The sequence below is a fragment of the Rhinopithecus roxellana genome, chromosome 8, assembly GCF_007565055.1.
Source record: "Rhinopithecus roxellana isolate Shanxi Qingling chromosome 8, ASM756505v1, whole genome shotgun sequence".
In the NCBI taxonomy this organism is placed as follows: domain Eukaryota; kingdom Metazoa; phylum Chordata; class Mammalia; order Primates; family Cercopithecidae; genus Rhinopithecus; species Rhinopithecus roxellana.
The window spans coordinates 64662916-64685165 of record NC_044556.1 but is presented as its reverse complement, the minus strand read 5'-3'; the positions used below and the strand labels follow the sequence as shown (position 1 = coordinate 64685165).

The 22250-nt window shown below is 39.9% G+C and overlaps 1 protein-coding gene across 1 annotated transcript in view; it reads right to left on the bottom strand.

Moving 5' to 3' along the window:
* Window positions 1-22250, bottom strand: part of IARS2 (isoleucyl-tRNA synthetase 2, mitochondrial) — a 73253-nt gene that overhangs the window by 44198 nt on the left and 6805 nt on the right. Inside the window, exons 3-8 of the mRNA XM_010368079.2 lie at window positions 4699-4858; window positions 3377-3525; window positions 3242-3291; window positions 3049-3158; window positions 2876-2966; window positions 2092-2207 (exon numbers count right to left, since the gene is read on the bottom strand). Coding sequence (XP_010366381.1) covers window positions 2092-2207; window positions 2876-2966; window positions 3049-3158; window positions 3242-3291; window positions 3377-3525; window positions 4699-4858 — 676 coding nt within the window. The remainder of the gene's footprint in view (window positions 1-2091; window positions 2208-2875; window positions 2967-3048; window positions 3159-3241; window positions 3292-3376; window positions 3526-4698; window positions 4859-22250) is intronic.

Below are 22250 nucleotides of genomic sequence, written 5' to 3'. Positions count from 1 at the left end.
TTTTGATACTTACTGTATCCACCACTTAATACTCTCCCTCACCACCCTCCCAAAAAGATCTCTAAGTAATTAATAAGAAATAATTCATTTTTTTTCTGGAAAGAAAACCTACCCCATACAAATCACTTCATTTTTAGCTCTTCAACATTCCTATTACTTTAATAAGTAGTAAGCTACGTGACACCAGCTTATTTTGACAAGGATAAGAAATATACATACTCCTCCACAATATGGTGACTCAAATAGCAACTCAATAATTATCTGATAATAAGAATTTGAAACAATTATGCTATCTAGACAAAAGATCTTTAAATTTGACTTTAACATTTTCAAAAATCTTGTGATTTTTAGTTTCTATGATAACATATAACTTGACAATGAAGTCTTTAATATCCTCTGCATTTATAAAAGGGCAGGGGGCTGGGTGCAGTAGCTCATGTCTGTAATTGCAACACTTTGGGAGGCTGAGATGGGAAGATTGCTTGAGGCCAGCAGTTTGAAACAAGGCTGGGCAACACAGTGAGAGAGGGTGTGAAGTAAATTATTATTTTGGTTTGTATTTTTATTATCCTATTGCACCAAAGAGGACCAAATGGTCTTAAAAATTCTTAAGCCCCTTTCCTGCCTCTGACATAAAAATCTTTTTATTTTTGTTAAGGTTGTTTTTAAACTTCTCATTGGCTTGTATCTGAACTGATTAATTTAGAGGGCTTTCCTATTTAGCTGCCTTTCTAGGCAGCTTTTGTATCTTTATTAATGTGATTGATTTTTTAGCAAGAAATTAAAAGATATGTCATACCTAAGGATCAAAGATAATTTTAGGCTAGGCACGGTGGCTCACGTCCCTAATCCTAGCACTTCGGGAGGCAGAGGCAGGATGAACACTTGAGCTCAGGAGTTCAAGACCTGCCTGGGCAACACAGTGAGACCTCATCTCTTTAAAAAAATAAAATAAAATAAAATTTTAGGCCAGGCACAGTGGCTCATGCCCATAATCCCAGCATTTTGGAAGACCAAGGCAGGAGGATCACTTGAGGCCAGGAGTTCAAGACCAGCCTGGGCAATGTAGCAAGACCTCATCTCTACCAAAAAAAATTAAAAATTAGCCCAGCACGGTGGCATGCACTTGTAGTTCCAGCTACTCAAGAGGCTGAGGCAGGAAGATCACTTGAGCCTAGGACCCAGAGGCTGTAGTGAGCCAAGATGGTACCACTGCACTCCAGCCTGGGCAACAGAGCAAGACCACCTCTCAAAACAAAACAAAACAAAAACAACAACAAAAAGCTCATTTTAAACTTCCCTAGACTTCCATAATTATATTTCAAAAGCAGTGACTACCTCAAAAGTCCTAAATTATAGCTCACCAAGAATTATTTTGGGCTAGGCAGAGTGGCTCACGCCTTTAATCCCAGCACTTTGGCAGGCCAAGGCAGGCAGATCACCAGAGTCCAGGAATTCCAGACCAGCCTGGGCTACACAACAAGAATTCACCTCTGTAAAATATTTTTTCAAAATTAGCCGAGTGCGGTGGCATGTGCCTGTAGTCCCAGCTACTTGGATGGTCAGGGCAGGAGGATTCCTTGAGCCTGGGAGTTTGAGGCTGCAATGAGATGACTGGGCCACTGCATTCCACCTTGGGCAGCAGCCTGAGACCTTGTCTCTTTAAAAAATAAAATAAAATAAAATTCCTTTGATAGAAGAACTGCTTTCCGAATAATTTTCAGAATTTATTCAATTCTTTATTAAAATTATATATCGAAAAATAAGCACATTCATTTCCTGTCTTGCTACTTTTATTAAAACAGATAAAAACAATTACAAAAATTAATTTTGCATAAAATTTTACCAGGTAACTATTGGATATTGCCAGAAACTTGTTTTATCTGTTGTACATTTATCAATATTCATATTTTGCTGTACTCCTATCATGCTTAATGTATATTCTCCTTTAGTGTAAATAATGTAAAATGTATTCTAGAAAGGTAGAGGCCTTATCTGTTTCAATTCACAATAGGCAGTTGAGCAAAGTAGTAAATTCAAGTCAGTCCAATACTTTGATGACTATGTTGTCAGATATCTAAAAATCTTCACCTGAAAATGTTGAAATAGTCTCAAATGCTGTTTCCAAAGTAGAAGCAACAGATTCTACTTTATCCGCAGCCAGTACGTAGAGGTCTCCAGACTTAGAACATTTCACAACAGCATACCTAACATAAAATTTTAGGAGAGAATTACTACTAATGAAACAAGAAAAGCCACAGATATCATTTTAATTTTTAAATATCATTTTAGAAAAAACTGACTTCAGGCTGGGCACAGTGGCTCACGCCTATAATCCCAGCACTTTGGGAGGCTGAGGCGGGCGGATCACCTGAGGCTGGGAGTTTGCGACCAGCCTCACCAACATAGAGAAACCTCGTCTCTACTGAAAATACAAAATTAGCCGGGCGTGGTGGTGCATGCCTGTAATCTCATAATCCCAGCTACTTGGGAGGCTGAGGCAGGAGAATTGCTTGAACCGGGAGGCAGAGGTTGTGGTGATCCAAGATCACGCCACTGCACTCCAGCCTGGGCAACAAAAGGCGAAACTCGGTCTCAAAAAAAAAAAAAAGAAAAAAGAAAAAACTGACTTCAAGATCAAACTGTACTCTTTTCAAAACACTTTGTAACTTATACTTCTACTTCATTTTCCCAAAAAGCCAGATAAGGTCTTAAAAAGAATCACCTAAAGGTTAATAAAATCTATATGAACCTAATAACTAAGTTATAATTCATTAAATTTTAAAATAATAAAGAGGATAAAATAAATTCAAAATAATGTTAATGATGGAATAGATTCTATTTGTATATTAAAAAAATGCAATAATATACCCACTTTGACTCAGGCATATAGCAAACAGCTTCATTGGCTGGAATCGTCCAAGGTTGTGTGGTCCAGACCAAAAAACTAACAGGAGATGAACCATCTGTGAAGATAAAATTGTAAATATGTTAGCAAATGGGATAATTCTATAACTTTAGTACACTCAAGCTATGAATAAATCTTACCTATAAGAGATGCCAATTTAGGAGAAGGTTTCAAGAGAGGAAATTTTACATATATTGAACGACTGACATGCTCAGGATTATACTCAAGTTCTGCTTCAGCCAATGCAGTCCTAAGGTTTAAAAACATTAAACATAAATATTTCGAAGCCTCACAAATTTCTCCCTTTTAATTACCAAAAAAATTCATATATACCTAGATGAGGGAGACCAAAACACAGGTTTGTAAGATCGATAAACCAAGCCCTATAAAAGACAAAAATATGATGTTAAAGGTAGAATTTTGTAACACATACTTCAACCTACTCAAAGAGAAAAAATACTTCTTTACCTTATCATACATTTGGTAAAAAGTTCTCAACTGTTTGGCTTCATACTTTCCATCAAATGTATAGTAGCAATTATTCCAATCTGCCATTATTCCCCAACGAATAAATGCTGATTTCTGTTTCTCAATGGCTGCTTTAGCAAATGATCTAGCTAAAAAAAAAAAAAACAGAAAAAAAGCTTTTAAAAACCAACGAATTTGAATTCTTAAACATGGTTTAGCATGTATCTCTCTAAATGCAAATGCTGTAGACAGTTTAGAATACTAAAAAAAATATTTTTGAGATGGACTCTCACTCTGTTGCCCAGGCTGGAGTGCAGTGATACGATCTCAGCTCACTGCAACCTCTGCCACCCAGGTTCAAGCGATTCTCATGCCTCAGCCTCCCTAGTAGCTGGGACTACAGGCGTGCACCACCATGCCTGGCTAATTATTTGGTATTTTCAGTAGAGACGGGGTTTTGCCATGTTGGCCAGGATGGTCTCAAACTCCTGACCTCAGGTGATCCACCTGCTTCAGCCTCCCAAAGTGCTAGGATTACAGGCATGAGCCACTGCACTCAGCCTATAAAATGTTTTAATAGAAAAATAATTTGAAGGTCAACAGTGTTCAGAAGATACCTACAACAAATTCTAAAATTAACTGAAATTGCAAAAGTTAAAATTTTATTACTGTTTTCTGTATTTTCCAGACTTTATATAATCACTTCACTGGAAAAAATAAACTGGAAAAATTATTCCTTATTGTTTCTTAATTTAAGAAAAGGTCAGATAATAATTTTCATTTCATTATACACAAAAAATTAATCAGAATATCAAATGTAAGCCAATGATAATAGGTTTCACAAGGAAGTAAAAAAATCTTCATAGTTATATCCAAATGTACAACAGTACAACATATAATAAAAGGAGAGTCCTCCTTGGCCCAGTCAACTGAAGAAAAAGGACAAAATAAGAGATTAATGTAAAATATATATATTTTAGAATTTAATTGTAGCTTAATACGTGAAATAAGTCCACAAGCCCCCTTGAGGAAAGTAAAAAAAAGAATATACCAAAAAATAATTTTACAAAATATGAACATTAAGAAACTGAGAATGCAATTAGAAACGCTCACAAAGTCTTTCCTTCAATATCCAAACGTATGTTCTTACAAAAATCAATGAAATAAAATCTGAATTTTCTGTGACAGAAAGGTATTTCCAATAGATCTCATTATAACCAAACCAAACAAAAACAAAAGGTTTCCTTGGTAAAACTCTGACTTTTCCAAGGACCCTAAGTGTTTACAAATATCAGTTTAAAACAGAAACAGAGATTATTTACCTTTCTCTCTAATTTCCATAGCTGAAAGATTCTGAGCTTCTCTACCAAGTTCTGATAATACTTTTATTTCAATGGGCAACCCATGACAATCCCAGCCAGGCACAAAATGTATTTTGGAGCCACTCATCATATGGAATCGATTGGCTATGTCTTTCAAAATCTGCAAAGATAAAATGATAATTATCATTCATACATAAAACATTTGGCCTACAATTTATGTTCTTTTTTTTACACTTAGTACCATTTTTAAAACTGCAATTTGAAAGGAAATGTATAAATTAACTCTTACAAAAAAACTATTCACACAAATAGTCTATTATTTATATTGAGCTAAGAAATATCATCGAACCATCGCAGAACTTACAGTGTACTCAGAGAATGGAATGTTGTGGTTAACTGTGTCACTGACAAAACCCTTACTAAAACAGTAGACCTCTTCATTAGGTATAGTTCTAGAACTAATTTACCTTTTTAAGTTCATTTTAGATACTAGAGGGCAGCAGAGCCTTTTAAAAAAATGTATTACCATAGTAGAATGGGGGAATCAAAGGCAAAGGATAGACTTGCCTCCAAGCTCAATTTCCTTCTTCCCAAAAGGAAACAGTGCTCTGACCACTAGCCCAGTAGTCCAGAAAACAATTTCCTCCTGTCCATATCTATCAAAAGTAGAAAAGATATTACATTCTCCTCCCATCCCTTCCCCCCTTTAAAAACTCTAATTTCAAACTGTTTACTAATGAACAGGAAGGAGACTTGTGATCTGAGTGGTTGTCATATTAAAAAAAAAAAATTCATCTAGCTATACATACTTAAGATTGGTACACTTTACTCTGGGTATATTATTTAAATCAATCATCATATAAATAATCTCCTTTCTACTTACCTCTTTGGAAATTGTTTACTTATTTTTTTGTCTCTTCCCTGTAAAACATAAACTCCATGAAATCAGAGAGCCCATCTGTCCTCTTCACCTGTGAATTCCAGCCTTTTGAATGGTTTCTGGCACTAGTCTATATTTATCAAATACATGAATACATGGATGCATATATGCTCTAAACGATGGTATCTTATATAGTAGCCACTGGCCACATGTGATTTTTGGTGCTAGTCTGAATTCAGATGTGATGTAAATTATGAAATATATACCTGATTTCAAACATGTGTTACAAAAATGTGATATATCTCAAAACTTTTTTACATTGACTGTATGTTGAAATGATACTTTAGATATCTTGAGTTAAATATAATATTAAAATTAATTTTGCTTGTTTCTTTTCATTATTTTCTGTGGCCACTAGAAAAATTTTAACTTACCTATGTGGCACAAATTTGTAGCTTGCATTATATTTCTTTCTTTTATTTTTTCTTTTTTGAAACAGAGTCTCGCTCTGTTGCCCAGGCTGGAGTACAGTGGTGCAATCTCGGCTCATTGCAACCTCTGCCTCCCAGGTTCAAGTGATTCTCCTGCCTCAGCCTCCTGAGTAGCTGGATTACAGGCACCCACCACCATGCCCAGCTAATTTTTTTGTATTTTCAGTGGGGGAGGGGGGGTTTCACCATGTTGGTCAGGCTGGTCTCGAACTCCTGACCTGATGATCTGCCCGCCTCAGCCTCCCAAAGTGCTGGGATTACAGGTGTGACCCACCACGCCCAGCCGCTTGCATTGTATTTCTACTGAATAGTGTTGCTCTCAGTCATATGAACAGGATGAAATCAATCACTTGAACTAATAATTAATAGTGTACCTAATAAGGATTCTAAAATGTAATAATAAAATATAATATATGAAGCCTGTAGTGAAAAGAATAGTAGCAATATAATAGGAATATTTTACTAACTCCTCAGTATCAACCACCATCCTCCTTCTCCCCAAAAAAAGTTCCTCCATACTTAAGAGTCACTTATCTCTGTTCCTTTCATTTTTCTAATATTCATATATTGCTTTGTTTGACAGATAAATATCTGAATGCCTACTATATGTCAAGAATATGGTACCTAGAATATGGTAGTAAACCAAAAAAACATATATTCTGTGTTCTCATGGAGGAACACAGAATATATACCAACATATCACACACTATGGAGAAAAAAGCAAATTACAGGGTTAGAAAATGACATTTAGTGGCTGAGGGTGGTACCATTTTAGAGGGAAGTCAGGAAAGCCTGATGGGATGACATTAGAACAGAACCTGAAAGAAATGAGAAGGTGATCCATGTGAATATTCTGGTGATGCATTCTAGGAAGAGGAAAAACCAAGCAAGACTATAATTAGTGTGAGGAAAGGCAAGAATTGGTCCCCTCCTAGTTCCAAAGTGCCCATGTTCTTCGTTAAGGCTTCAAGAAGCCATCTTTGTATGAGAGAGAGTTTTGTAAGATGCCACTGTTTTGGCCGGGCGTGGTGGCTCACGCCTGTAATCCCAGCACTTTGGGAGGCTCAGGCAGGCGGATCACGAAGTCAGGAGATTGAGACCATCCTGGCTAACATGGTAAAACCCCGTCTCCACTAAAAATACAAAAAATTAGCCGGGTGTGGTGGCAAGCGCCTGTAGTCCCAGCTACTCAGGAGGCTGAGGCAGGAGAATGGCGTGAACCCGGGAGGCGGAGCTTGCAGCGAGCTGAGATCGCGCCACTGCACTCCTGCCTGGGTGACAGAGCGAGACTCTGCCTCAAAGAAAAAAAAAAAAAAAAAGATGCCAATTATTCCTTTGCCCTCAATCCACATGGAGCTGGCTCCCTCTGCTCCAGCTCCAAGAGTAAAACACGTGATCCATTGTAGCCATTAACATATTCTATCCCCAAGTCTGCAATGACTGATTCAGAGGCAGACGTGTGACCCAAATCAGGCCAATGACATTCAATTCCAGGACTTTTATAAGAATTGTTGGGGGCCGGACGCACGACTGTAATCCCAGCACTTTGGGAGGCCAAGGTGGGTGGATCACGAGGTCAGGAGATGGAGACCATCCCAGCTAACACGGTGAAAACTCATCTCTACTAAAAATACAAAAAAATTAGCCGGGCGTGGTGGCGGGCACCTGTAGTCCCAGCTACTTGGGAGGCTGAGGCAGGAGAATGGCATGAATCAGGGAGGCGGGGCTTGCAGTGAGTCAAGATTGCACCACTGCACTCCAGCCTGGGCGACTAAGCGAGACTCTGTCTCAAAAAAAAAAAAAAAAAAAAAAAAATCCGTTGGGAAAGAGAAGGTAGAATAATGTAAGCCAGAAACTGCTGGGAAATGTGCTGGGGGTCTGGGGCAGGGCGGTCACCAAAAGTAGAAAGCCTACCAAAGAGTGAAAGACAGAGAGAAACCAATTCTTAATTTTATTTGAGTTCCTGATCCAGCCATGCAGGTGGCTAAAACTATCTGGACTCTACAGTTAAAATAGCCAGTAAATTCTCTCTCTCTTTTTGCTTAATCCAGTTAGAGCTGGCTCTTCTACTCCTTGCAAAAAGGTTTGAAATACTAAGAGTTTTATTCTGTATTTATATCACAAAACATGATCTTACTGTGTATATTTAAAACAATAGCTGGCCAGGCGCAGTGGCTCATACCTGTAATGCCAGCACTGTGGGAGGTCCAGGCGGGCAGATCATGAGGTCAGGAGTTAGAGACCAGCCTGGCTAACATGGTGAAACCCTGTCTCTACTAAAAACACAAAAATTAGCCAGGCGTGGTAGTGCACACCTGTAATCCCAGCTTCTCAGGAGGGTGAGGCAGGAGAATCGCTTGAACCCAGGAGGTGGAGGTTGCAGTAAGCTGAGATTACGCCACCACCACACTCCAGTCTGGGCGACAGAGCGAGACTCCATCTCAAAAAAAAAAAAAAAAAAAAAAAAGAAAAGATAATTATTTTTCTCAAATTAGTGTCTTTACTCTTTGAATACATGCAGCAGAAAGTTCCAGAAGCAAAATGGATAAGAGAAATGAGGAGCCTTACATAATTTAAATAGAGGTAAAGACATAACAGCAATAATTTTAAAGCAAAGATAGTATCTGCTGAAGCTTCTAAGTGGTAAATAGTAAGAGTATATTGGCCTAGACAAGAGTAAGCCAGACTAATCTATTTAGTTTTATTCATCGGCACCAGAACTAGACTGCTTCAATACTGTAGTATATTCCTCTCTGGTACAGCAAGTCATTCTTCATCTTTCTCTAAATTTTCTTAAATATTCAAACCCATTTACTTTCCAGATGTACATTTTAGCTATTAAGCTCATTTTTTGTTTGTATTTATATTTGTTGTTTGTGATTACAAGAGTAATATAGGTTCCTTGTTTCAAAAAATGTCAAGCCTGGCACAGGAGCATGCACCTGTAGTCCCAGCTACTCAGGAGGCTAGGGCAGAAAGACTGCTTGAGCCCAGGGTTTGAGGCTAGCCTGGGCAAGATAGTGAGACTCTGTGAAAAAAAAAAAAAAGAAAAAAAAGAAAAAAAATTCAAGTGTTATAAAAATAATCAATATTGGCTGGGCACAGTGGCTCATGCCTGTAATCCCAGCACTTTGGGAGGCCAAGGTATGCGGATCACGAAGTCAGGAGTTCGAGACCAGCCTGGCCAACATGGTGCAACCCTATTTCTACTAAAAATACAAAAAATTAGCTGGGCATGGTGGCGGGCACCTGTAATCGCGGCTACTTGGGAGGCTGAGGCAGAAGAATCGCTTGAATCCGGGAGGCGGAGGTTGCAGTAAGCCAAGATTGTACCATTGCACTCCAGTCCAGGCAACAGTGCAAACTCCATCCCAAAAATAAATAAATAAAATAAAATAATAATAATAATAAATATTGACTGGGTGCAGTGGCTCATGCCTGTAATCGCAGTACTTTGGGAGGTCGAGGTGGGTGGATCACCTGAGGTCAGGAGTTCGAGACCAGCCTGGCCAACAAGGTGAAACCCCATCTCTACTGAAAATATAAAAATTAGCTGGGTGTGGTAGTGTGCACCTGTAATCCCAACTACTCAGGAGGCTGAGGCATGAGAATCGCTTGCACCCAGAAGCCGGAGGTTGCAGTGAGCCAAGATCATGCCATTGTACTCCAGCTTGGGGAATAGAGGGAGACTCTGTCTCCAAAAAAATAATAATAATAATTAAGTTTTTAAATTTTTTATAAAAGTAGATGCTAATATAATACAGTTTTAAAACGTATTTTTCTACTCTCATTTAATACATGTTTTATGTCAGTGCATGTAGATCTACCTCATTCCTTTTCAGATTATATAGTACTTCATTACCAAGATGTATTTAAGCCCCATTGTAGCCATCCAAAATGAGCTACTACTGTAATTCAAGATTAAAACAGGTTAGTTAACATTTCTTTTACCTAAAGCGCAGCCACTTTTTCTAACAAAATTTCCAAAATTTCAACTAGCCAAAGCATCAAAAGAATAGAGTTCAATTATCAGAACAAAGATAGCCCTAAAATGTATCTAATACGTATGACTACAAAAGGCTCAGAGAACCATGGCAATGGAATAGTGCTGAAAGAACACATTTGCTGTTTGGAAAAAAAAAAATCAATTTAGATACTCAACTTAGGACATCAACCCCAAAAAAGTCCAAATAAAGAATTAGACATTTATCATCTTAAATCAATGCGAAAATCAAAGCACACAGAAATCACAGATAGGCAAATTAAAACATTTAAATATTACATTTTGCCTGTCAAATTAGCAATATATACTCAAGTTAGCAATAATTTTCAATGTTAGTTGTGTATAATAAGGTAAGTCTCTCAAGTTTGGTTGTAGTATTAAAAGTGATATAACCAGCCAGGCACAGTGGCTTATGCCTGTAATTCCAGCACTTTGGAAGGCCGAGGTGGGTGGATCACAAGGTCAAGAGACTGAGACCATCCTGGCCAACATGGTGAAACCCCATCTCTACTAACAATACAAAATTAGCCAGGTGTGATGGTTTGCGCCTGTAGTCCCAGCTCCTTGGGAGGCTGAGGCAGGAGAATCGCTTGAGCCTGAGAGGAGGAGGTTGCCGTGAGCAGAGATCATGCCACTGCACTCCGGCCTGGCGACAGAATGAGACTCCATCTCAAAAAAAAAAAAAAAAAAAAAGAAGAAAAAGTGATATAACCTACTGAAAAGCAGTTTAGCACTAAGTATCTGGTAATTTCTATGTAGTAATATACCTCAAAGAAATAATCTGAATTTTTCAAAAAGTTATAGGCAGTAAAATATTCATTATATCGTACTGTTATACAGTCATTAAAACACCTAAGTAAGGTATAACAATGTGGGAAATTGTTTATATTAAAAACATTAGGAGGGCTGAGCACAGTGGCTCACGCCTGCAATCCCAGCACTTTGGGAGGCCAAGGCAGGTGGATCACCTGAGGTCAGGAGTTCAAAACCAGCCTGGCCAACATGGCGAAACCCTGTCTCTACTAAAAATACAAAAGTTAGCTGAGTGTGGTGGCATAGGCCTGTAATCCCAGCTACTTGGGAAGCTCAGGCACGAGAATCACTTAAACCCAGGAGGCAGGGGTTGCAGTGAGCCGAGATCACGCCACTACACTCCAGCCTAGGTGACAGAGCGAGATTCCATCTCAAAAAATAAAAATAAAATAAAATAAATAAAAGCTTCAGGAGAAAAGGGAAGACACAAAAACAACATAAACTTTTTTTTTTTTTTTTCTTGAGATAGGGTCTTGCTCTGTCAACCAAGCTACAGTGCAGTGGTACAATCACAACTCATTATAGCCTCCACTTCCCAGACCCAAGTGATCCTTCCACCTCAGCCTCCCAAGTAGCTGGAACCACAGGCTCATGCCACCACATCTGGCTTAATATTTTTTTATTTTTTTGTAGAGACAGGGTCTCCCGATGTTGCCCAGGTTGGTCTCGAACTTTTAGGCTCAGGCAATCCTCCCGCCTTGGCCTCCCAAAGTGCTGGTATTACAGGTATGAGCCTCTGTGGCTGGCCCACAACTTTTTCTAACATTAAAAATAATAAGGAGTCCAGACTGGGTGCGGTGGCTCACACCTGTAATCCCAGCACTTTGGGAGGCCGAGGCAGGCGGATCACGAGGTCAGGAGATCAAGACCATCCTGGCTAACACAGTGAAACCCCATCTCTACTAAAAATACAAAAAAATTAGCCAGGCATGGTGGCGGGTGCCTGTAGTCCCAGCTACTCAGAAGGCTGAGGCAGGAGAATGGCGTGAACCCAGGAGGTGGTGCTTGTAGTGAGCCGGGATCGCACCACTGCACTCCAGCCTGGGTGACAGAGCGAGACTCCGTCTCAAAAAAAAAAAAAAATATATATATATATATATATAAAATAAAAAATAAAAATACTAAGGAGTCCCAATTACTCGGGAGGATGAGGCTAGAGCATCACTTGAGCCCACAAGTTCAATGTGCCAGCCTCGGCAATATAGTGAGACCCAGTCTCTAAAAAATACTAAGAAACTAGCCTAAATTATTAATAGTGCTTACGTCTGGCTGGTAGGATTAGAGTAATTTTAATTTTCTTTTTGTTTTTTTCTTTGAGACAGGGTCTCAGGGTCTCGCTCTGTCACCCAGGCTGGAGTGCAGTGGCGCAATCTTGGCGATTCTCATGCCTGCCGAGCAGCTGGGATTACAGGTGCACGCCAGTATGCTATTTTTTATGTGTTTAGTAGAAACAGGGTTTCACCATGTTGCCCAGGCTGGTCTCAAACTCCTGGGCTCAAGCAATCCACCCACCCCAGTCTCCCAAAGTGCTGGGATTACACGTGTAAGCCACTGTGCCGACAAATTTTAATTTTCTTCTTTCAATTTTCTTGTGTTTTCCAAATCTACCTTTATAATCAGAAAAAAAAAAAAAAAAGTTAACTTTTTTAGAAGTTTCAAAATAGGCTGGGTTTGGCGGCTCACGCCTGTAATCCCAGCACTTTGGGAGGCCAAGGCAGGTGGATCACCTGAGGTACAGAGTTCGAGACCAGCCTGGCCAACATGGTGAAACCCCGTCTCTACTAAAAATATAAAAAAATTAGCAGGGTGTGATAGTGGGCGCCTGTAATCCCAGCTACTCAGGAGGTTGAGGCAGGAGAATTGCCTGAACCCAGGAGACAGAGGTTGCAGCGAGCCAATATGGTCCCACTGCACTCCAGCCTGGGTGACAGAGTGAGATTCTGTCTCAAAAAAAAAAAAAAACAAAACAAAAATTTCAAAACAGACTTTCTGCTTCTGGGAAGACGGAATAGAAATACATTTCCCTACTCCTTCAATTAAATATAATTTTATCATTTTTTTCTTTATAAAAAATTCTGAATCATATATTGACTAAAAAATCAAATACAATTTTTCAAAATCCTGGATATTATATATTTAAATAGCACGAAAAGACTCTAAAAGAGGCTGGGCACGGTGGCTCACGCCTGTAATCCCAGCACTTTGGGAAGCCAAGGTGGGCAGATCATGAGGTCAAGAGATTGAGACCCTCCTGGTCAACATGATGAAACCCCATCTCTACTAAAAATACAAAAATTAGCTGGGCATGGGGGCACGCGACTATAGTCCCAGCTACTTGGGAGGCCAAGACAGGAGAAGCGCTTAAACCTGCGAGGCGGAGGTTGAGGAAAAAAAAAAAAAAGACTCTAAAAGCAGAAGACTATCTCAGGACCTTAGGACCCAGGAACAACATAGTGGCGAGTTTCTGGGTTTTCTTTTTGCCTCATATGTCCTAGACAGGCTAAAGAAGCCAGCAACCTGGAAACAACAACAGGTACAGATCAAAAGAAGCCAAAACAAAAGCCTTTTCTCTCTGGGCCAAAAGAACAACAACAACCCAAAAACAAAGCAAAACAAAAAACAGGAGAGGGGAACCTAGCAAGACAGGAAACTAAAACGACAGCTCTAACTCTGCTCTAACCAACTACCACAGAAAAAATGCAGCCTCACCCACACCCCTTTGAACAAAAGCGGAGAGGGAAGCCTAGACATCTATCCTCAGGAATGTATCACAAGGCACCCTAACCCCTTCTCCTCCACCAGGGTGGTACAAGAAAGCCAAGTAGGGAGTGAAGATTTCATTCTCACCGGGTAGTAATGAGAACACCTCTGCACTGTCAGTGAAGACCCGGCGGGGAGCCTGGACTTCCACTCCCACAGAGCAATGAGGAGGCATCCCTCCCTGTTTCCAATGGGTGGTGTCAGAGGAGGATGAATGCAGAATCAGGACTTTCACCACTGCCCAGTAGAGAAAATACCAGTCTACTCCTGCCAAGGTGTCAGCAGAGGTCAGGCAGAATGCAGTAACAAGGCACACTAACTAAAACCTTCTAGCCAGGATGGTATCAGGGAAAGCCTAGGGGGAGGCAGAACTCCTACCCTTCCCTGCAGCAATGAGAAGTCCCCTTCCTCAGTGTCAAGAAAGGCTGAGTGGAGAGTCTAGACTTCTGTATCCACCAGCTGTAGCCAGGCAGTGATCCCTGTCCACCGTTAGAGCGGGGTCAGAGAAGCCAGCTAACACAGAACATTTAAATAAGCTTCAGAATCTCACAATACACAAAATGTTTCAACTAAAAGAACCACTCATCATACTAAGAACCAGGAGGATTTGAAACTATATGAAAAAAGACAACCAATGGATAACCAACATTGAGATGACAGGCAAGTTAGCCTTAGCTGACAAACACTGTAAAGCAGCCATGATAAAAACACACTTGAAAAACATGAAAGAGTAGAAAGCCTAAGCAAAGAAACAAAGTTTCAGCAAAGAAATAGAAGATACCAAGAAAAATTAAATGAAAATTTTTATAAATGAAAAATAGTGAAAATAAAAAGCTCAGTGAGTAGGCTCAAATATGAAATGGAGGGGACAATGGAAAGAACCACTGAAATTTAAGACAGATGAATAGAAATTACCCAGTCTAAAAAGCAGGGAAAAGGCCAGCCATGGTGGCTCATGCCTGTAATCTCAGCACTTTGGGAGGCCGAGGCGGGTGGATCACGAGGTCAGGAGTTTGAGGACAGCTTGGCCAACATGGTGAAACCCCACCTCTACTAAAGATACAAAAAATTAGCCAGGCGTGGTGGCGTGCGCTGGTAATACCAGCAACTCAGGAGGCGGCTGAGGCAGGAAAATCGCTTGAACCCAGAAGGCGGATGTTGAAGTGAGCCTAGATCACACCACCGCACTCCAGCCTGGGTGACAGGGTGAGACTCTGTCTCAAAAAAAAAAGGCCTCCGGAGATAAAACAGACTGGAAAAAACAAAAACAAAAACAAAACAAAACAAATCAGGAACCTGTGGTCCTATAGCAAAAGATCTAACATTCATATTATGGGTGTTCTGAAAGAAGACTTTTTCAGAGTTGAGAAAATACAGAATAAATAATAGCCCAAAACATCCCAGATTTAACAGGAGACATAAACCTATACATTCAAAAAGCTGAACAAACTCCAAACAGGCTAAATTCAAAGAAATCCATGCCAAAGTATATCATAATTAAACTTCTGGAAATGAAAGACAAAGTATCTTGAAAGCAGTCACAGAAAATTGGCCTCTTACCTATAAGGGGAAAGTAATTCAAATGACAGTAGATTTCTTATCAGAAAACACGGAGGCCAGAAGGAAGTGGCACAGTACTTTTCAAGTGCTGAAAAAGAAGAATCATCAATCCCAAATGCTACAGACAACAAAAACATACTTTAAGAATGAAAGAGAAATCAAGACATTCTCAGATAAAGGAAATAGATTTGTGATCAGCAGATTTACACTAAAAGAATGGCTAAAGCAAATTTCCTAAAGGGGAAAAACAAGAAAAAAAAAAAATAAAGCAGGACCTGGAACATCAGGAAGGACTAAAAAACAGTAAGCAAAAATATGGGTAAATATAAAAAACTTTGTTTAGTCGTATCACAAATTATGTTTCACAGTTGAAAAAATAACTATCAAACACTGTCTTATGTGGACAGAAATGCATGTAGAGGAAATATGTAAACCAAATCACAAACAGGGATGGGTAAAGGGATATAAAAGGACACATGCTTCTATACTTCACTTGAAATGGTGAAATAGTAATACCAGTAGACTGTGATAAATGTATTCACATATATGATATATACACATAAACATGATACACATGACATATATGTATATGTATATATGTATATGTGTATACATATGCATGTGTGATAACATACACAGGTATCTATAATACACATATATATACATATATGAAATATATCAACCACTAAAAGAGCTAAAAAAATACACTCATAAACAATATAGGTAAATCAAAATGTAATATTAAAAAAAAGTTCAAGTAACCCATAGAAAGATAAGAAAAAGCAGAAGGAAAAACAAAAAAAAAACCAGAAAAAAGAAAAAACAAAAAAATTAAATGGTAGCCTTAAGCCTTAATATTATCAATAATTACGTTAAGTGTAAGCAGCCTAAACAAGCCAATTAAAATATAGAAACTGGTGGCCAGGCACGGTGGCTCACGCCTGTAATCCCAGCACTTTGGGAGGCTGAGGTGGGCAGATCACGAGGTCAGGAGATCGAGACCATCCTGGCTAACATGATGAAACCCCGTCTCTACTAAAAATACAAAAAAAATTAGCCGGGTGTGGTGGCAGGTGCCTGGCATCCCAGCTACTCAGGAGGCTGAGGCAGAAGAATCACTTGAACCTGGGAGGCAAAGGTTGCAGTGAGTGAGACAGCGCCACTGCACTCCAGCCTGGGCGACAGAGTGAGACTCCGTCTCAAAAAAAAAAAAGAAAAAAGAAAAAAAAATATGTATATGGAAACTGGTAGCATGAACTTTAAAAACATGACCCTATTATATGCTATCCACCAAAAAAAAAAACACTTTTAATATAACAATACAGGCAAGTTGAAAGAAAAAGGATACAGAAAGACAAATCACGCAAACAATTTTTTTTTTAAAAAGCATGTGCTCTACTAATATCAGATACAACAGACTTCAGGCCAGGCGCCGTGGCTCACTCCTGTAAGACCAGCATTTTGGGAGGCCAAGGTGAGCAGATCACTTGAGCTTAGGAGTTCAAGACCAGCCTGGGCAACATGGCAAAACCCTGTCTCTACAAAAAAAATACAAATATTAGCCAGGTGTGGTGGCATGCACTTGTAGTCGCAACTACTTGGGGGGTTGAGGCAGGAAGATTGTTTGGGCTCGGGAAGTCAAGACTGTCATGAGCCATGAAAGACTTGAGAACAAAGAAAATTACCAGAGACAGAGAACTACATAATGATAAAAGGTTCAATCCACAAAGAAAACATAGCAATCCTAAATATGTATGCACCAAAAATCAGAGGTGTAAAATACGTAAAGCAAAAAGTTACAGAACTTAAAGAAGAAACAGACAATGCACAATTATAAGTAGAGACTTTAATTATCTCAACAACTGATAGACCTGAACTAAAAATCAGCAAGGTTATACATGAACTCAACAATACATTAACCAACAGGATGTAAAGAACATTACAAACAACTACACCCAACAAAAGAAAATGTACATTTCTATTATGTGTCAACAGAGCAAAAAATACAATAAACCATATCTTGGGCCATAAAAATAAAACTCAACAAATTTAAAAAATTTTTAAATCAGGCCAGGCGCAGTGGCTCATGCCTGTAATCTCAGCACTTTGAGAGGAGGAGGCGGGTAAATCATCTGAGGTCGGGAGTTCGAGACCAGCCTGACCAACATGGAGAAACCCCGTCTCTACTAAAAATACAAAATTAGCCAGGCGTGGTGGCGCACACCTGTAACCCCAGCTGTTCCAGAGGCTGAGGCAGGATGCGGGAGGCAGAGGTTGCAGTGAGCCGAGATCACGCCACTGCACTCCAGCCCGGGCGACAGTGCAAGACTCTGTCTCAAAAAAAAAAAAAAAAATGAACTGAAATCATAGAATATGCGCTTCATCCATAATGGATTCAAATAAAAATGAATAAACGAAATATAACAGAAAGATCTTCAAACACCTAAAAACTAAACAACTCACATGTGAGGCCAGACACAGCAGCTCACACCTGTAATCCCAAAATTTTTGAGGTCAAGGGCAAGAGGATCACTTGAGGCTGGGAGTTCGAGACCAGCCTGGTTAATATAGCAAGAACTTGTCTCTGCAAAACATTAAAAATAAATAAATAAAAACCTATAAACAGCACACATGTGAAAAAAATCATGAATCAGAAAGGAATTCTCAAGGAAAATTTTTGTTTTAGTTATTGAAACAGGGTCTCGCTCTGTCGCCCAGTCTGGAGTGCAGTAGTGTGATCGTGGCTCATTGCAGCTTTTGACTGCCTAGGCTCAGGTGATTCTCCCACCTCAGCTTCCCAAATAGCTGACACTACAGGCGCGTGCCACCATGCCCAGCTAATTTTTGTATTTTCAGTAGATACAGGGTTTCACCATGTTGCCCAGGCTGGTCTCGAACTCCTGGCCTCAAATAATCTGCCTGCTTTGGCCTCACAAAGTGCTGAGAATACAGGCATGAGCCACTGCACCTGTCCTCAAGGAAAATTTTAAAAACGGCTGTAGTCCCAGCTATTCGTGAGGCTGAGGCATGAGAATCACTTGAACCCAGGAGGCAGAAGTTGCAGTGAGCCAAGATTGCGCCACTGCACTCCAGCCCAGGCATCAGAGCAAGACTCTGTCTCAAAATAAATAAATAAATAAATAAATAAATAAATAAATAAATAAATAAATACATACATACATAAATAAAAATAAAGAAGCAGAAATCAGTGAAATTAAAAACAGAAAAAAAAAAAACAATGAAACGAAGTCTGACTTCAGGAATGATAGCATGAGGAGTTATGTGCATCTGTTTCCTAGTAAAATTGGTAAAAATTATTTTTAAAAACAACCATTTGAAGCCCCTGGAATTGATCCTAAAGGTATACACCAAACGCAGAAACATCTATATAAGACAAATCTTCAAAATTAGGTAAGAAAAGTGAGCGTCTATGGTATTTGACCTAAGACCACTCCCTCTCTCCTCACTACCAGTTAGTTCAACGAGGCCAAGACTACTCCCCCCAATACTGCTACAGCCTAGAAAACGAGGTTCCCTATTTTCCCAGCTCCCAGTCAAGGGCTACCTTTCACAGGAAGGGCAGGACATCAAAATGTCTCATCCTTCCCCAGCTACCTATTGCTGAGGCTAAGTTCTGGGCAAGTGTAGTCAAGAGGCAGAAGCTCCCTTTCTTCACTCAGCCCCCACTCATGGAAGAGTGTAGGTCTGCTGGGAATACTAGGAGTCCGATTACCCTTGTCCTCACTCATAAGATGGTGGTTGCATACCAGGAAAGGCTGCTTAAGAGGACCTTATGCTACTGCCCACCCCATAAACATCTGACTCCTAAAGTGGGGGTGTCCCTCACAGACGTGTACAGTGGTTCCTACTCCAGAGACCTGACTGGAAGATGTTGCCGTGCTGGAAGAGAAGCAGGCAGTAAAATGAATAGTTACCAAACTCTTCCCATTAATAGAGCATTGAGAAGTTCAGTCCTAATGGGGCTCTCAGAAACAGTGAAGGCTATAGGAAAAGGCAGTTTAGAAGATCCACAGCTTCAAGATGATACAGGCTAAACTATAGGCCACATAGCTTAGAGGAGAGAACCAGGGGGAGAAACAGCTGAGAGAAGCCCTCCTGCGATCAGAACAAATATCAGACACTGACATTAAGAACAAATCCTTCAAAAGACCTCCACTTTGATTAGATTAGTCTACAGAGCAATTTACGCCCCAGGGAATTATTGAAAAACAATACAGTCAAGAGCCAGAAAATCTCACAGCTAAATAAATCGGTGTTGTCAGGGAAAGACAGGATAGGAGCTCTGCCAAAATCACTGTCATCCCAGGGTGACTGTGGACATACCCAAAGCTATGCCTCCCTAAGAATCAGAGGCTTAACACAAGGGAAGAATGGGAGGAGGCAAAAACAGACTTCATGAAAATAATCCAGTCGGTCACAAGTAAATAACAATTACAAGCTCTCAGAGGTGGTAGAGGCCATTATTCATTTACTACATCAAAAATGCCCAGTTTCCAACAAAAAAAATTACAAGACATACAAAGAAATACAAAGTATGATGCACACACTGGGAAAGAAAGCAGAAAATAGAAACTACCTATAAAAGTAATCAGATGTCAAATGTGACAGAAAAAGACTGCAAAAGTGACATAAATGTTCAAAGAACTAACAGAATCCATGATTAAAGAGGTAAAGGAAGGTATGACGATAATGTCACATCTAACAGAGAATATCACTAAAGAAATAGATGTTTTGCCAGGCAGTGGCGCATACCTGTAATCTCAGCACTTTGGGAGGCTGAGGTGGGTGGACCACCTGAGGTCAGGAGTTCGAGACCAACCTGACTAACACGGTGAAACCCTGTCTCTACTAAATACATAAATTAGCCAGGCATGGTGGCGGGCGCTTGTAATCCCAGCTACTTGGGAGGCTGAGGCAGGAGAATTGCTTGAACGTGGGAGGTGGAGGTTGGAGTGAGACGATATTGTGCCACTGCACTCCAGCCTGGGCAACAAGGGCAAAACTCAGAAGGGGAGGGGAGGGGAGGGGAGGGGAGGGGAAGGAAGGGAAGGGAAGAAAAAGAAAGAAGGAAGGAAGGAAGGAAAAGAAAGAAAGAAAGATGTTTTTTTTAAAAAAGACCCAAAATTAAAAATTCAGTGGAGCGGTTCAACAGTAGATATAAACTAGCAGAAGAAAAAATAAACTTAAAGATAGATCAATAAAAATTGTATAATCCAAAGAAAAATAACAAAACTAAACAGAGCCTCAGAACCATCATTATACACATCATTCAGCATACCAACAAATGCATAATGAGAGTTTCAGAGGAAAGGAGAGAAGCACGGGCAGAAAAATATCCAAAGAAACAATAACTGAAAATTTCTCGGCTGGGCGCGGTGGCTCAAGCCTGTAATCCCAGCACTTTGGGAGGCCGAGACGGGCGGATCGTGAGGTCAGGAGATCGAGACCATCCTGGCTAACATGGTGAAACCCCGCCTCTACTAAAAAATACAAAAAACTAGCTGGGCAAGGTGGCAGGCGCTTGTGGTCCCAGCTACTGGGGAGGCTGAGGCAGGAGAACGGTGTAAACCCGGGAGGCGGAGCTTGCAGTGAGCTGAGATCCGGCCACTGCACCCCAGCCTGGGCAACAGAGTGAGACTCCGTGTCAAAAAAAAAAAAAAAAGAAAATGTCTCAAATGTATTGAAGAACACCAATACCAACCCATACATCCAGGAAGTTCAACGAATTCCAAGAAGGAAAAAACACAAAGAGATCAAAAAAAGACATCACGGTAAAAAGGTAGAAGTTAGAGACAACGAAAAAATCTTGAAAGCCACAAGAGAAAAAGTTATCATAACCTACAAGGGAAGCCTAATAAAACTAACAGCTGACTTCTCAGGAAAAACAAGGGAGGGCAGAAAGTAATGGGATAACACATTCAATGTGCTCAAAGGAAAAAAAAACCTATCAACCAAGAATTTGATATCTACCAAACTTATCTTTTGAAAATGAAAGAAAAATAAAGCCATTCCTATATTTAAAAAATAAACGAGAGAATTTGTTGCTAGCAGGCCCACTTCACAAGAAATATAAAAGGAAGTTCTCTAGGCTAAAAGGAAAGGACCACAGGTGGTAATTCAAATCCACAGACACAAACAAAAAGGATCAGTAAAGGTAATTAAGTAATTATAAATAACAGTAATAAGTGCATTTTTTCTACTTTCTTAACTGATGTAAAAGTCAAAGGAGGCTGGGCATGGTGGCTCACACCTGTAATCCCAGCACTTTGGGAGGCCAAGGCGGGCAATCACCTGAGGTCAGGAGTTTGAGACCAGCCTGACCAACATGGCAAAACCCCATATCCATTAAAATATATATATATATACAAAAAAATTAGCCAGGTGTGGTGGTGGGCGCCTGTAATCACAACTACTCGGAGGCAGAGGCAGGAGAATAACTTGAGCCTGGAAGGCAGAGGTTGCAGTGACCCAAGATCGCGCCACTACACTCCAGCCTTTGCGACACAGCGAGACTCCATCTCAAAAAAAAGGCAAAGTAATAATTATAACAACATAATGCAAGGTTTGTAACATAAATACATGTAATATACATAACAACAAAACCACAAGAAGGGAGAAAAGAGAATATGGGTAACATTTCTATATTTTACTTAAACTAAGCCAGCATAAACCTGAAGCTGATTCTGTTAAAATGTACATGGTAAGCTCTAGGGCAACCACTAATAAACTAGCTCAAAAAACACACTAAAAATGTCATTAAAGACATCTAAAAAATTCATTAAAGAAATCTAAATGCAGCTGGGCATAGTGGCTCACACCTATAATCATGATACTTTGAGAGGCTGAAGCAGGAGGATCACTTGAGGCTAGGAGTTTGATACCAGCCTGGGCAATGTAACAAAACCCTATCTCTACAACAAATAAAAGAAACTAGCCAAGTGTGGAGGTGTGTGCCTGTTGTCCCAGCTACTTAGGAGATTGAGGCAGGAGGAATGCCTGAGCCCAAAAGTTCAAGGCTGCAGTG